General features: G+C 36.9%; 2 protein-coding genes across 2 annotated transcripts; one reads left to right on the top strand and one right to left on the bottom strand.

Moving 5' to 3' along the window:
* Positions 1 to 7,588: 7,588 nt before the first annotated feature.
* LOC142162664 (zinc finger BED domain-containing protein RICESLEEPER 1-like) lies at positions 7,589 to 8,865 on the bottom strand. The gene is made up of 2 exons (XM_075219154.1): positions 8,157 to 8,865; positions 7,589 to 7,671 (listed from the first exon to the last, which is right to left on the bottom strand). The coding sequence occupies exons 1-2, from the start codon at positions 8,863 to 8,865 to the stop codon at positions 7,589 to 7,591; spliced, it is 792 nt and encodes a 263-aa protein (XP_075075255.1).
* A 2,454-nt stretch (positions 8,866 to 11,319) lies between these two features.
* On the top strand, positions 11,320 to 16,381 carry LOC107795403 (nuclear transcription factor Y subunit A-3). Its single transcript, XM_016618037.2, has 6 exons — positions 11,320 to 11,528; positions 12,871 to 13,261; positions 13,534 to 13,646; positions 14,145 to 14,216; positions 15,327 to 15,494; positions 15,571 to 16,381. Exons 2-6 carry the CDS (start codon positions 12,967 to 12,969, stop codon positions 15,898 to 15,900), a joined length of 978 nt encoding a protein of 325 aa, XP_016473523.1. The 5' UTR covers positions 11,320 to 11,528; positions 12,871 to 12,966; the 3' UTR covers positions 15,901 to 16,381.
* Positions 16,382 to 16,826: the final 445 nt, after the last annotated feature.

The following is a 16,826-nucleotide window of genomic DNA, read 5'->3' on the forward strand; positions in this document are numbered from 1 at the left end:
CCCATCTTTGAGGCCACTACATGCTTTGATGAGGACACCACGGATGCATATACTCAGGAGGCCGATGAGACCACGATGAGAAAATGTTTTTTGACTTAACACGTACAATACAAATATACTTTGTCACATGCTAAGATTAGTACTTGTTTTGTAGGTTGCTGACGACCCGACAGCCAATTCTTCCGATCCTGCCAGCTGTGGTGTCGATGCTGCTGCACATCCTCACATAAAGAGGCCGCTTGATGATGATGATCCAGATAGTGTACCCGGGCGACAGTGGATGCGACTCAGGCCAGCAGCAGCACTGAAGCACACAGGCTGCGGGACTCATTGATTTACTTATGTTTTTACTGTGTGTAAATAGTGCATTATGTAAATAATGGTAACAATTATCTTTTAACAACAATTTTATTTTAATTGCGTTTGAACAGCAATTTTACTTTAACAGTACAACACAAGCACAAACCTTGCAAACCTAACACAAAAACAAACAGTAGAACTAATGAAAACACTAGACAAAGGAAACATAAAGATACACTACAACGCTCAACACGTACATGTCATTGTTTAGTCACTACCGTCTAGTATTCTCTGCTTCATCCACTCGAGCTTGTTTTCCAAATTTTGTTTCTCTTCTTCCGCCTTTTTGAGTTTCGCATTAAACTCTGCAATTTCAAGCTTGGATTGGCGCTCTCTGTCCCGTTGCCCCGTACACACATCATAAAGATGATACAATTTGTCTTTGTAATATTCCTGCTCACATGGTTCATCAATCCATACCTTAAAATTGCATGTAGGTACGCCGGGATGCCTATAAAACATGTTCATACACACCCAGTAGCGGTGTCCAGCTTCTTCTCAACAATCGTACATCATGCTTTTGATTCCACAGTCGCACTTTGGGCAATAAAGGGGTTGTCGAGACATTTCTTAAAGAGAAACTTTGGTTTTATGAAAATATTTGCTATAGGTTGTTGTTAAGCACAAAAAATAACTAGAATGCGTTTGTTATTTATAGGCAAGATTTCACATATAACGTAGTATTATACCACGCTTTACATACACGTAAAACGTAGTATTATACCATGTTTTGCATATTAAATTTCTCTGAAACGACATTATTTTATCACATGGTTTTCAGCTTTTTCATAACGACATGACAACTCAACAAAGCGTAGTATTATACTGTGTTTTACATATTATTAAGATGCAAGGAAAAAACTTTTTCACATGCGTTTCTAGCAATACGTTGAATATTTGAACAACTCTATGAAGAAAATAATACATTATGTAGATAATGGCAACAATTCTAGTTTAACGACACAAGTTATTGTGACAGAATTTGAACAGCAATTTTATTTAAACATGACAACACAAACACCAACACGGCAAATCTAACGATACACATAACAAAAACAAACAGTAGAACTAATGAAAAGATACACTAGTACGCTCAACACGTACAAGCCACTGTTTAGTTACGACCGCGTACTACTATTTGCTCCAACCACTGGAGTTGGTCTTCCAGCTTTTTTTTCTCTTCTTCTACCTCATTGAGTTTCGCCTTCAACTCATCAATTTCTTGGTTGGTTCGGCGCTCCCGTATCACTTGCCTCGTACAGGTAATATGAAGATCATAAATTCTTTCTTTGTAGCACTCCTGGTTACATGGTTCATCCATCCATACCTCAAATTCACATGTAGGCTTGTGGGGTTGCTCGTCCTCCTTGTTCATACATGCTCAGTAGCGGCGTCCACCATTTGGCCACCATTTGTACAAACTGCATTTTTCTCCGCAATAGCACCTTGGGACATAAACGGGTTGTTCAGACATTTCTTAAAGAGAAACTTTGGTTATTGTTAAGTGCAGAACATAAGTAGCATGCGCCCGTTATTTATAGTCAATATTTCACACAAAACGTAGTATTATACTGTATTTTAGTTATTGAAGTTAAACGACATGACAACTCAACAAAACGTAGTATTATACCATGCTTTACATATTAAAGTTATTCTGCAACAAAACAGGTTTTTCACATGGTTTTCAGCTTTTTCAGAACGACATGACAACTCAACAAAACGTAATATTATACCACGCATTACATATTAAAGTTATTCTGCAATTAAACAGCTTTTTCTTCAGCCATTTCAACTTTTTGAGAACGACAATACAATAGATAAAACGTATTATTGTACCACGCTTTACATATTGGATTTATTTTTTAATACGTAATTTTTTTTATTCCACATTCTTGGTCTTCTTTACTAACACAAATAAGTTTAATATTTGAACCATATCAAAACGTCACATTAAAAAATAAGATGTAACAAGATTGTGGAACATAATTTTATTTGATATATATTGCAACATACACAAGTACAGACACATATTAAAAAAAACAAAACCAAAACAAAAGACTAGGGGTATCCTTGATAGTTGGGTACATTCTACGAATTGCACCAGGAGCTGGATTACCACCGCCACGCACACCACCTGAAGGACATTTACGACGGCTGTGTCCTGGCTGCGAGCATATGCCACATTTACGCGCATAAACGGTGTCACCAACATCCATTTGGTTCCGTATACGCGTTCTCTTTTTCACTTGCAGCTTGCGCAAATAGTCCTTGTTACATACCATCTTAAAAGGTTCTGGTGGCTAATAATGCTCAGCACCTAATGGCTACAACTGTCCGCTATACGTGTCTACGTATTCAGCAACACTATATTGCCTATCAATATAGTTGGTTGCCCCATATCCAACTTATTGAAAACACTTCAACGCATGTGCGCACGACATGTGGTAGATGGTCTATTTTCCACAAGAACAAAATCTTTTGGCTTTATTCACCGTCTGTAGATTATTCCCACGGTGTCCGCGGATAACGCTCTTAACTTCAAAAACACCCCGGTCATCATCGTACTGTAGAAACGAATGCCAATGGGCTCGCCTCCTGTACCTTTCAAATCTTCTCATGGGTATTGGCATAAATTGAACACCCATGTCCATCAATGCCTATGCAGCTCCATGCCTTTCAACTAACCTCTCTGCACTCTGTTTGAATGTCATGCGGACCATGGCAGTGACAAGCAGTCCATGGACAGACTTCAACAAGCCGGTGAATGACTCCGACAGTTTTTAGTGAGGTCTCCCCATCATCTGCCGCCATCAGCATGCAATGTCCATATGTGAAGCTCATGTCCCATCAACCAAGTATAGGCTCGTGGATCTATCTGTCGAATCGCTTCCATGCGCCTGGTGAATTTGCACTGTTGGTGCTTAGTTGCAGCCATCCATATTAAGTCATGCAAGGCCTTGTCAGGATATTTCTTCTGGAAATTGGCCTTCAGGTGCCTCACACAGTAACGGTAGTATGCATATGGTTCCTGCCATTCAAGAAAGTGTCGTATAGAACCTAAAATACCACCATGTCGATCAGATATTAGACAAATACCTGAACGTTGTTTGACAACATGCTGCTTCAAGTGGTTCAAGAAAAGCGTCCACGTCTCTTCGCTTTCGTTGGCACAAATGGCAAAAGCTAATGGAAATATTTGTCTATTGGCATCTACTGCAACTGCAATCAAAAGCTTAATATCATACTTTCCATATACATGAGTATCGTCTATGGAAATTACAGGACGACAATGCACAAAACCATCAACTGTTGCTTTAAATGACCAGAACACATAGTTGAAAATATATTCGGGTCTGTTCGGACTCCGCTCATGCCTCCATTCAACAACAGTTCCGGGGTTAAAGTGTTGCAGTGCGGCCATGTACCTGGGCAGAGATGAAAAAGACTTACCCAGTCACCATAAATAAGTTCAAAGGCATGTTTGCGACCGAGATATGCCTTTCTTTTGGTTATAGTACAACCATACTCTTGGTGGACGGCTATAATACACTCTTTAATCTTGAACCTAATGGACACTTCCAAATATGAAATCAAGACAAGAGAAATCAAGTCCACATCCAGGTTGAAGTGATTATCATTGAATGTGTCCATTTCACATCTGTGGGTGCTAATAAATTTACCCACTTTCCACAAACCTGATTTTTTCTTGCTGGCACGCAACATCCAGTGACAAACCATAAAGTCTCTACGGCATACAGCCTTGTATACCTCCGTAGTTGACTTACTTACTATCATCTCACGACACTCTCTTATACTGTAGATTTTTACAGCCCTAATTAGGCGAGCTTTGTCGGGGAAATACATGCCCTTTGTCAGAACAGCTGGTCTAGACTCATCTCACATCGCTGACTGAATTTCGTCATCATCCCTTGTGAGGGCATCCACGTTCGGCATACTTGGCAAATTATCAAGGTAGGGAATATTACGCTCATGAAATAGCACGTGGGACTCGTACACTCTTGATCTAGCGGGAGGTGGAGGAACATGCTCCCTCGTCAGCTCAGGTTCAACATTCACTTCCTCCTCATCATCACCTTCATCATGGAAGGGTGTGTCATCTCCAGACTCATCTGCATTGTTTTCATAATCACTATCATCTTCCTGAATCTACGCATCTACCAACTCAAGAGTGAATACGTCGTCTATGGGCAACTGTATGAGGTCAGCAACATCAAGAAGCTCATTTTCACTACACAAAAAGAACAAAATGATAAGTTACCCAACTAGATAAATACTTTAGAAATAGATATATCACTTTACTTACAAGTCGTACTGTCTTGACGTTTCATGATGGATATTTTCTTGTTGGTGATGACTCCCGAATGGACCATCGTGATCCAATACTCCAGAACTACGCATATTCTAAATAGAGGCGGGGTCATAACTTGTAAAATTCATATCCGGACGATACCCCCTATGAAAAATATGAGTGTTAATACAAATCCAATTCAAACATAAAATAAACATCGATAAAGCGTAGAAAAATTGAAGTTTACCAATCGTCTTGTGGATTATATAAAGTCGAAAAATTATTTTGTGGCTGCTCATTCGCCGGTGGTGACAAGTTTAAATCAAGGCAAGCTCTTTCATCGGCAATCTGTCCGGCAAAAACTGCTCCAGAATAACCACCCGATGACTGGGGGGTATCCCTACTATGTACGCCCTCATTATTGGGAACGTCTTCCACCTTGACGTACATTTCCAACAATTTTATTAATAAATTCCTTGTATTTATCCGGAATTCGCAAAAAATATCTAAGAGTTTCATCATCTTCGATGTTAAACTCGGAGTAATAAGCAAACCCCTACGGAGTCACTAAATACGGAAATCTACCAGTTACTTTAAGGTTAACCGAATGCTTCCTCTGACTCATTTTTTTACGTAACAACGATACCAATTTATCGTACTCCATTGTAAGCGGCAATTTAACATGACACCGTGGAGGTGAGCTATACCTCACAGAGTTATTCTCCAGCACAACCTCACCCCCCCCCCCCAATATAATGAAACCCTTATTTTTGGCTCTTCAGACATTGTAAAAAAATGATTGATAAGAAGAGGAGAAATGTATGAACGGAAGTTTGAAGGAAAGTATTGAATGGATTTTCATAAAATTCAAACGCCTTTAAATAAGCTTGGGATGCAAATTTTTTTTATGTAAAACGCAGTACAATACCACGTTTTATGTATTTGAATTATTGGTGGGCCCAAATTTTAAAGCAAAATGCAGTATAATACTGTGTTTTCCTTAAAGCAGTATTGTACTGCATTTCCCTTTAATTAAATATAGTTGGGCCCAATATTAATAGGAAAACGCAGTACAATACTGCGTTTTACTTTAACGACTAACTTTTCTTTAAATTAAAATGCAGTATAATACTGCGTTTTAGTTTTTTATGTAACTTTTTTTAGTAGTAAAAACGTATTTTTTGCCCAAAAAGGCATTAGAAAAGTTTCGGGCCCGGTGATAGGTCGGGGTCTCGGGTCTAGTGTTGAAGCCAGAAAATTTAATAAGGATGTTCAAATTTTGAACACCCTCTCCCAGTGGGCTATGCAAGGGTGTTCAAAATCTATTTTTTAATCAAGGAAAAATGGCCAAATATACCCCTATACTTTTTGATATTGTCCATATTTAATCGCCGTTATACTATCGGGCTAAATTTACCACTACAATCAGTAAACTTTAGGAAATTATCCCTTCAGTCCATCAGATAACCCAGAATCTCTCAAATCATTTTAATTAAGTTACTGATTCTTCTTCTTGGTCCATTATTTTCGAAATAATTGGCATTTACATGCTTTCTGAATTGGAGAAAAATATATTAAATAATATAACTGTTAATAAAAAAAGTATTGTAAATTGAAATATCTAAATTAGGTAGCTTTCTAAATTCTAAAAGTATTGACAACAACCCAATTTTAATGAATTCGTTGCACCAAATATATGGAGATTTTGTAAGTATTATAGTGATTGAAGTTGAAGTTCCTCGGAGGGTTAATTATCGAATTCAACTTTGCTTTAATCAAATTCCTGCATATTATGCACTCTTAAGCTAGTCGATCGAACTCTATACTAACCAGGCAATGATAAAATATATTTGAATATACCTTTTCATACATGATGATCAACTGCATATAATACACAATAAATAGACCCACTAAATTCTATGGTATATACATAATTGAAAAATAAATAAAATTTTAAACCAATTTCAAACCCATTATTACAAGAAGAGAAGTGGGTGCATTGGTAATTAAAAAAATTTTATGAATAATTTGTATAGTCTAGTAACTTAACATTCACAACAATAGTAATTTATGAAAATAATGGAGCAAGAAGAATAACATATGATTTAAATAAAAGGAATTTGAGAGATTCTGGAATACTTAACAAATCAAGGGGTAATTTTTAAATGTTTGCTGATGATAGGGGTAAATTTGGCCAGATAAAATAACGGTAGGGGTAAATTTGACTAGGTAATATAACAGAGGTTAAATATAGACAATATTCGAAAGTAGATGGATGGTATAAAAGACCCTTTCCCTTTAATCAATAACAAGTAATATTTTTCCTTATATATAGTATTTTTTTGGTAAAGGGTGTTCAATTGATTATCTTTGGGCCAACATAACTTCGCTCCTCTGGGGCACGGAGTGGGGGAGTGAAGGACGGGGGTGAAAAATTGGGTGGGGAAGGATTAGGGCTGTGCATGGATCAGATCGGATTTAACACATTTCGGATTTCGGATTCCACAAAACGCAATCCGAATCCGATCCGAATTATATCGGATTGCATAATTTCGGATCGGTTTGGTGATCGGATTTTCGGATCGGATTCAACAGTTCATAACAGAACAAAATTAACATAAACAATAGTTCAATTCAACATAGTTCTAATTCTTATGAACATTAGTCCTAATCCACATAGTTCTTGGTCATCTCTATAGTTCTAATTCTTGTGAACAAAGTTCTCGAACATCAGTCCTAATTGACATACACATAGTTAATAATTATAATTCAACAAGAAAAGGAAAGCTGTAAATCCTAATTCTTGTGATAGAATCCATTACATAAACAAAACACAATCTTCATAACAAAACAAAATATACTCAAATCTCAAATATATGTCTAATGAACTGAAATCCTCAACCAGAATTCCTTAATAGACTACACAAAAGAGTTCCAAGTTCCAACTTCTATGGCAATCGCACTCAATCCTGATTCCTGGCACGCTTTCAAGTTCTGCAACACTGCACTTGTAAAAAATGAGAGGATCAGTAAATCACAGCCCTAAGTAAATGAGAGAAACAGTGGTACAAGCAATTTCCACGCATCAGCCATTCAGCCTAATACTGGGCAGAACATTTCTCAAACTTCAAACACACTACAATTGTACATGCTTAAATAAGTATGCAAGCATGTTGCAATATCCACTTCAACAGAACAAAGTATTAATTTGGAAGAAATACCTTAGCAAATGACATATTAGCAAATGCCTCTTTTGGCTACTCTTGCTCTAGCATTTCAAATACTTGGATAAAAGCAGAATTACTAAAGTCTGGGAAATGAAATCCTACCTTCTACATATCGACGATGCAAGGCTCTCTTCCGGTATTAATAAAGTCTGTAGAATAAGATAGTAATAGAATAAATTAGTTTAAAAATAATCTAAAGAAATATAACATAAGTATACCTTAAACATAAGTAAAGTAATTGAAGAAATAAATAGTCTTACCCGCTTCAAGTTGTTCAAGATTATCTAAATCTTCTTCAATTTTAACCGGAGTTGTTGATTCGTTCTGAAGCCAATCTTGGACACACACAAGAGCTTGAACCAATCTAGGAGTCAATGAACTCCTAGATGGATCAAGTATGCGTCCACCGGTACTAAAGGCTGATTCTGAGGCAACACTAGAAATAGGAATGGCTAGCACATCACGTGGCATCTCAGTAAGTGCGGGAAATCTGGGTGAATTCAACTTCCACCACCCCAGAATTTTAAAATTTTCAAAGTCTTCCTCAACATCTTCACCCAAATATTTATCTAACTCTGTTTTAGAATCAATTCCTTCACCCTTCGTATGCTTCTTTAAATCTAACATGAATTTTGAAAGCGATGATGAAGAAGTAGATGAAGTTGGAGAAGATGGACATGAATCAGGGGAAGATGGAGAAGATGGACATGAACCGGAAGATGGAGAAGATGGAGATGAACCAAAACCACCATTCTTCTTTGCATACACATTGAACAAATATTCCATGTATGTCTTCACCTCAATTTGTATTTTCACACCTATTGTTTCTCCAAACATGGCAGCAAGAGCAAACGAAAGAGATTGAAACTTGTGGCATGGATCGAACACACATGAAATAAAAATCATTTTGTTCATCTTTTGTGGATCCCCCCAATACTTATCAAACTTCTCTTTCATATTATTTGTCATTTCTTTCATGGTAGCATCTTCACTTTGCATCAACTCTTTCAAAGAAGAACCAACAACACATATCTCAAGAAAGTGCACATTAGATGTAATATAAAGTGTACCTGGTACCTTCAAGGTGAGTTCATAAAATATTTCAAGAAACTTTACAATACATCTTACACTATCTCAATCAGTACTTAAAAGTGGACCTATAGGCTGTCCATCCTCACAAATACAGTTAAAAATACATGACATCAAACCATAATCAATATCACAATATTTTGTAAAGGCTTCCTCATAAACTGTAGCAACCTTCAACATCAAATATGTGGAGTTCCACCTAGTAGGAACATCCAAGCACAATGATTTTTTGGAAGTTATCCTATCGAGATCACAACATTCTTTAAACTTCTTCCATCTTGCTAGAGATTGTCTAATGTACCTAACAACTTGTCTTATTCGTTCCACAGACACACTCTGTTCTCTCAACCCATCTTGAACAACTAGATTGATGATGTGAGTCATACATCTAACATGAACATGCTTACCTTCCATCAAGTTAGTGTTCCATCTAGTAAATTGTTTGGATAATTCTTTAACCATGACATCGTTAGAACTTGCATTATCAACTGTCACAGTAAATACTTTATCCACTCCCCATTCAAGTAAACACTTAGCAACACCACTAGCTAAATCTTGACCTTTGTGACTAATAATTGGACAAAAATTTAATATCTTTTTATGCAAATTCCAATTCTTGTCAATGTAATGTGTTGTAACACACATATAGTTAATTCTTTGAATTGATGTCCATGTATTAGCCATAATACAAATTCTCTGTTTTGATTCTTTAAAAATTGACTTCAAAGCAAGTCTTTCATCATGGTAAATCTCAAAACAATCTCTAGTCATAGTAGTACGAGATGGAATATGAAATAAAGGTTGAAGAGCTCTCACGAAGTCTCTAAATCCATCATTTTCAACAGAAATGAAGGGTTGTTCATCTATAATTATCATACGAGCTAAAGCTCTCTTACATGCCTCTTGATCAAATTTCAAAGGGATAAGTGAGACATCACCTGTTTGACCTTTCGGTTGAAAAGCTAATTTTGTCTGGCTTGTCTCCGGCTTGTGGGGATTGTTCGGACACTTGAGAAGATGTGATAGCAAATTGCTTGTACCACTGTTTTTGGTGTTAGCTACATATTCTTCTGGACAGTACTTGCATTTCGCTTTTTTAACACCCTCGTCATCAGTGAACTTACTGAAGTATCGCCAAGCCACTGATCTTTCTTTCATGATTTTTCTTTTCTTCGAACCAGATTCAGATTCGACGTTGCTTGTGGAATCATTTGAAGCACCACTTTCACCACATTTTACAAGAGCTTGAACTTTATTCACCATCTCTACCTCATCTTCCATCTACGAAACAAAACAAAAAATTAAAAGTAAAATCGGATTCAAAATAGTAGTATAGTATGGTCTATTTCTATTTAAGAAAGTCAAGAGTGAAACCCCCAATTTATTTCATCAATTTTATCCAAGAAATAAAAGAGAACAAACACTTCCTTTAAGCTCTAAGAAAGGGGGAGAAAGAGAGAGAGAGAACGAGAGAGAAGAAGTGAGTCTTAGTGTCTTACCAGTGCGGTCGCCGGTCGCCGGTCGCCGGAACACAGAGAAGAGATAGAGGAAGCGACGAGCAGGAGCAGCTTGAGCCGGCGTGAAGTGAGCAGCAGCCAGCAGTCTCTGCCTCTCTGGGTGTGAGGCGTGAAGTGAGGGAGCAGCAGAATGAAATAAGATCTAACCGGCTAACCCTAACAATAAAATTAGTATTTATACTTCCCTTAATAAATTCGGATTTCAGATCGGATCGGGTTCAAACTATACAAATCCGAATCCAATCCGAAAATCCGAAATTTTAATAAATCAAATCCGAATCCGATCCAAATATCCGAAATCCAAAATCCGAAATTGAGCGGATCAGATCGGATTTCGGATATCCGATACAAATGCACAACCCTAGGAAGGATATAAAAAAGTTTTCTGGAAGTCATTTTAATCCAATTATGAGGAAAATATAAATATTTAAGCAACCAAATCCTCCGTACAAAACGCCTAAAAGCTAAAAAAAATTCAACTTTTCTATTTGTGTAACTGTTAATAAATTGTTTTGTTCATAATGGTTAAATTAAAAAGTGAAAAATCCTTTCACCAAAGTTAGTTCCAATCTTGGAAGTCTACTTTGAAGTCATAAATGTCATAATTAGGTTAGGTGGCTAATCTAGTCATAATATTATCATCAAAAGGGTGCCCAAATCAAGAAAAGAAAAAAACAAAAGAAGGTGTAGGGGTTGAGGGTAGGGTGGGTAAAGAGAGTGAAAGTAGGACTGTTTGTATTACATGTGATGACTGAATGGATAATAGTTTTGTTTTTTTCCTTTGCCTTTTTCTTTTTTAGAAAAAAGTTTTATGTACTGTACTTTTTTATATGAGAAATTTGGGAAAGCAAAGGAAATAGTTAGTAGTAGCATATAGTTAATGTAGTTTTCAGGTGGGGAGAAAACAGCACAAAAATACATCTTAGCATCAAACCAAGAGCCAAAACTAAGCAAATGTTTGTATCAAATCAGTATGCTTGCAAATGGATCCATCTTTTTCAAGTCATTCATTAACCAAAGCAAAAGGTCTCACCCTTTCTTTAGCCTCGGTTCTTCCTTTTTTTTTATTTTCTTTTTTTTTTTTAGAATTTTCTTGAATGAATTTTGGAGTTTGAAAATATGGGGATCATAAAAAAGGTGTAAAGCATAGTTCTTTGAAGTTTTCAGGGGATTTTCTGTTTTAAACATCTGATTCTTGGTTGGTACTGTTAGGGTAATGCGTTGTTTGGCTTAACTAAAACTAGATAGAGGGGGAATGAAAATGATGATAGCTTGGTTGAATCTTGTAATTTTCCAAATTAGTAGAATTTTTCTCATAAAGTTGGCTGCTCAAAACATGTAAGGATCCTCCTGTTTTGAGCAAAAGCTGGCTTTCTGAAACATAAATTCATAACATCTATAAATTGTTACCTTGTAAAAAAAGAACTATCGGCCTCTGCTTTTTCTCATACTTGTTATGATGATAAGTTAAACCTTTTGAAGTTGTGATTTTGGCAGTTATTTCCTGATTCATGTGTAAAATTTTGTTATACCAATTCCAAATCCAAAATTGTGTATTGTCATTTGAATGGTTGAGCATATTCAGTTATTGCTTGTCGATTTTGGGGTTTAATTGAATAAGAAAAAGCAAGGGAATAAAGTCTGGTCAATTTTTTAAGAAAGCTTGAAGAATGTAGTTTGGAAGACAGCTTGAAGATTGTGCTTCTCTTCATCCGCACTTATTCTAGTTATCTGAACCTGTGGTTTAAGTGTAAATGCTTCAAACTTTTTAAGGTAGTTTAAATTATTGAACAGATTTAAATAATGAAAAAGAATGTTTGTTTCCACTGCTATATGGTGTAAATACTGTATTTTTTTTTGTTGCTTCTGTTTAGAGAGATTCTGTGTTGTCTCTTTCTTGTAAATAGCAGTAAGAATGAAAGTGCGACAGTATCCTTTATCCTTCGATTTCTATCTACTTCAGTGTCTACTATCGGTTATATTTCTCTTGCAATTCAAGCTCATAGTTTGTAACCATATATGTGCCCTTAGTATATGAAGCACACAGTTAACATACTGTGATGACCTCTAAATTGCTAGTTGCTTCTTATTGCTTGTACTGAGAGCATTGGCTGAGGGGGGCGATTATTTCCTAGTGGCTGTCTCTGGTGCTCATGTAGTTGGTAAGCAGAACCTTGGGACATTATTATCTGCAGCTAACTCAAATTTGGGCAGAAATATTAATCTTTAACAAGTAGTCTGCTTGTCATTATATTCAGCTTCCTATGGTAGCCTGTCCTTGAGTAATTGTGATGTCTAGTATTCTAAATTTATTGTCAGTTGAGCCTTCTTCTTTGTTAATACGTGGATTTTGCTCTGATTTAATCAGGTAACTCCAGTCTAGACGGTGGTATAGTGTATTAAAGTAGCATAGAGGTTTTCTTATATTCAGTGTAAAGCTTCTGGAGCACGGGATTCGAAGAGGATGATAAGCTTCTCCCAGAAAGGTGTCCGTGGAAAAGAAGGTCAATCTTTCACTCCTTTGTTTGTGAATTGTTCATCTATGTGGAGCTCGGGTGAACAAGCAGAAAATTCTCCTTCTAAGAGTGTCCTGACTGGAGCGGAATCTGCATCGAAATGTCACTCCAATATCAAGCAATCAGAATCTCAGTATCAAGATCAGGATTCAACTTCTACTCTTTCAACTGGTCAATCTGATCACGTGGAGACTGCAATGGCAAAAAGCAGTACTCTTCTGCAAAATGTTGCGCTTTATCCAGGTATAAAATTTATGAACTCGAACATAATCTCTTCTTAAACTTCAATTCACATGGACAGTGTGCTCAAACGGTTAACAAATTGAGACCTCCTTAAGTTAGGAGCTTAGATGAATATATTCAATTTTGGGGTGATAATATCAGAATTTATTTAAATGATGTTCTTATCAATGTGATCCGTGATAGGCTTTAGCAGGTATATTAGCTTTTCATATTTGTGATAAAAATACTATATATGTACACTGACATCAATTACATGATGTTCTTCCGGATAGGTTGGGATAGAATTTATGAGGTGCAAGGAGAGAGTGGAACAAAAGCATCCCTATCAGGCAAAAGTGCCACCAACACTCTTCCTCAACCGCATGTGCACATTAATCATCCAATGGTCTGTAATCTTTACTTATTTTTCATCTGCTATGCAGATCGGTGCACTTTGATGTCAGTTTGTTATGTGCATTAACATTTTTTTCTCGCTGTTGCCACTCACTTGCTGGTGCATATAGTCACTATTAACCGCCGAAATTTATCTTCCCCACAACCCCCCCTTTTACTATTTATCTTCCACGACCCCTATTGTGATCCCGGAGGGGGGGGGGGATGTGGAATGAAGTATTCTCAAGTCTAAAATATCTCTCTCTCTCTAACTTCTTTCCTTTGTTTCCTTTTGTGGTTCTTGCTTCTGATGTCCTCGCTCGAAGAAACAAGATTGATTAAAAAACCTGATTTCAATGAAATATTTGCTCCATTCTTCTAAATTTAGCCCTTTCATTGTTCCAAGTTACTATAACTCAGTCAATGACTACTTGGCTTTATATGTATTATCAAGACAAAATGACTAATTGCCTTTATAACTTGTAAACTAATCAATCACTTTTTCTTCTAGGCTTGCGCATCCTACCCTTGGGCTGACACTTACTTTGGAAGGCTCGTGGCTACTTATGGATCAAATGCCATTGTAAGTGACCTTGACTACAAGGCTTTTACCTAAAACAATGGTGTCTATCTTTTATGATTCAACATCCAAAATATAATGAAGGTTACTAGAATGAAAGAGTCAAACTTGGACTACTTTATTTCTGTCTGATGCTGCCAATGTCATTGCAACTCAAACAGTCTCACCTTTTTATGTTGGGATAATTATTCATATTCCATGTCAAAATCTGTCTCTTTATGCACTCATCTTTCTTGGATCTGGGAGGCATTTGGTGCTTGTCAAAGAGTTACTATTAATTCGATGCAACTGCTTTTGTACATGGTACATCATCTTAAGAGGAATAGTGAAGCTAATACTGGTCACATCATCTTAAGAGGAATAGCGAAGCTAATACTGGTCATCTGATGCATTTTTCTTGCTTTTACAATTAATCTGAACATGACTTGAGGTAGGGCAGAAGGAGATAGCAATCTGGTGATTGAGTTCCAGTTTTTGAAGTTTGTCAGCTTAAGTATCTTTGGACGCTCCTCCTTTGCTGATTTTGTCTCTGTTTTCTCACTAAATCTAGAGTCCTGATACTATGAGATTTGTCTATGCACTAACAAACTGAAAGTAATTTAGACTACATGGAATTATTGAAGTTACAATATATTCTTCTGTGTAATCTCCATTAGGCTTGACATTTGAAACACTATTTAGATTGCCTTTACTTGGTAAGTTGGAAAGTGATCTAGTCTCTACTATCATATCTTTTTCTAAGCACAAGAAACCAAAACGAATTTGATCTGTGGAGACACAAGTGATGCACCAAAACAGCTCTCTTTGATGATGTCCACTGTCCTTTTACCGCATGAATCCTGTGATTTGCAAACCCCTGCCAAATTCAACATGCAACTAACTTTTACTATCTCTTCCGAGCGAGTAGCACTTGTTTGTGCCAGTTCTTCAAAAGTAGAGAACAGTAATTCATTCAGCTGTCTTTATTGCAAGTGACAATCGGTTCTCCTCATTTAATGCTGCTCATGTCGAGCTCCTCAATCTTCAACTTACAATAAAACCAAATTTATTTCACTTGATAATGAAATTTTTGCTGTTTTATGTAACTCCTTTTCTGATATTGGATATATCTAGATTTATCCTCAAATGGTTGGTGTCACCTCCACAAGAGTTGCACTTCCTCTTGAATGCACTGAGAGCTTTCCCATTTATGTGAATGCGAAACAATACAGTGCTATCCTCAAAAGACGTCAAGTCCGTGCCAAGCTGGAGGCTCAGAATAAGCTTGTCAAAGACAGAAAGGTACGTCTGCCCCAATCTAATCTTTCACTTGCCAACAACAAAATTGTGGTCTTATCTCATCTGTTGTATGGCACAGCCATATCTTCACGAGTCTCGACATCGTCACGCAATGAAGAGAGCTAGGGGTACTGGAGGGCGCTTTTTGAACACAAAGAATATGCAGCAATCCAAGCCTTCATCTCCAACACACGACAAAAGTATTTTTAAGGGTACAGCAGGTGGCAACTTAACTAGATCCATGGTTCAGCACTCAGTAAGTGGTAGTTGGGGCACTTCCACCCAATCTGGTTCCGATGTTACGAGCATCTTCAGTGGTGATGACATGTTCCAGCAGCCAGAGTTCAGAGTCTCTGGTTTCCCTTTTCACATGCAGGAAGCTGCAGACTTCATGCATGTTGGAACTTGACAACACGTTGTGTTATCCATTGGTGGCGGTGCCAACACAGACTGCATTACAAAATGCATTCTTATTGGTTGCACTCAGATGGATAATCGGCAGTTCATCCTTGGCTATGTTACTCTTTCATTTTCCAGAACTGAAATCATTAACAGCACTTTTTTCTAAGGTTTGGTCGTCGATATGATATATGTGGTTCATGGTTTGTGATGAATAGAACGCAGGTTGGTTCTGCACGTCATCAAGAAGGACAATGAGAGGAGAAGTCAAACTATTAGACTGTTCTTAATCAGAAACTGTGGAGATTTTGGCAGCCTTCTCCTTTTCTTGGTGGAGCTGCGAGTAGATCATGCCGCACTTCTAAGTCTCTACTTGCTACTGTTTTTCATTTCCTGTTGCTTTGTATTGCTCTCATTGTTAGTACTTTTGACTTGGGCTTTGTGTGCAACAATATAAACTTATTGAACCATTTTCATGCTTTGTACATTTACTTCTGTGTTTGTGCAACATCCAATATCTTCATGAGGGGTGATAACTGCACAAAATCTGAAAGGAGGGGTTTAATTTAAACCTGAATTAAGTGCTTACAATTCAATGTCATTTTGTGCAATAGGAATTGCAGATTCTATTGGAACACTTAGGCGGTCTTTTCGTTGGGAAATAAGTTATTCCAAAATTAATTATTTTGGGTGGGATTATTATCCCATCCTCCCATAGGGATTAAAAATAACACTGCAATCCTGTTGGATTAGTTATATCGCGATTTTATCCAAATCAAATGTAAGATAAATTTATCTCAAGTTTAATTACGAGATTAATTATTCATTTATCCTTCGTACCAAACGAGCCCTTAGATATGTCTTTTATGCAATAGGAGTAAAACAAAATCATGCTAGAAGTATGGTACGAAGCCCTTAGATATGTCTTGTATGCAA

This window comes from Nicotiana tabacum, chromosome 1 (assembly GCF_000715075.1).
Source record: "Nicotiana tabacum cultivar K326 chromosome 1, ASM71507v2, whole genome shotgun sequence".
NCBI classification, from domain to species: domain Eukaryota; kingdom Viridiplantae; phylum Streptophyta; class Magnoliopsida; order Solanales; family Solanaceae; genus Nicotiana; species Nicotiana tabacum.

Bases quoted from the DNA above. Each gene is read 5' to 3' on its own strand.
- LOC142162664 (XM_075219154.1), bottom strand. From the start codon at position 8,865: ATGACAAATAATATGAAAGAGAAGTTTGATAAGTATTGGGGGGATCCA. The intron at 7,672-8,156 runs GTAAGACTATTT...TTACAAGTGCAG, and splicing joins TCTTGAACAACTTGAAGCGG to TGTTGCAGAACTTGAAAGCG.
- LOC107795403 (XM_016618037.2), top strand. From the start codon at position 12,967: ATGATAAGCTTCTCCCAGAAAGGTGTCCGTGGAAAAGAAGGTCAATCT. The intron at 13,262-13,533 runs GTATAAAATTTA...TCTTCCGGATAG, and splicing joins AAATGTTGCGCTTTATCCAG to GTTGGGATAGAATTTATGAG. The intron at 15,495-15,570 runs GTACGTCTGCCC...TGTATGGCACAG, and splicing joins AGCTTGTCAAAGACAGAAAG to CCATATCTTCACGAGTCTCG.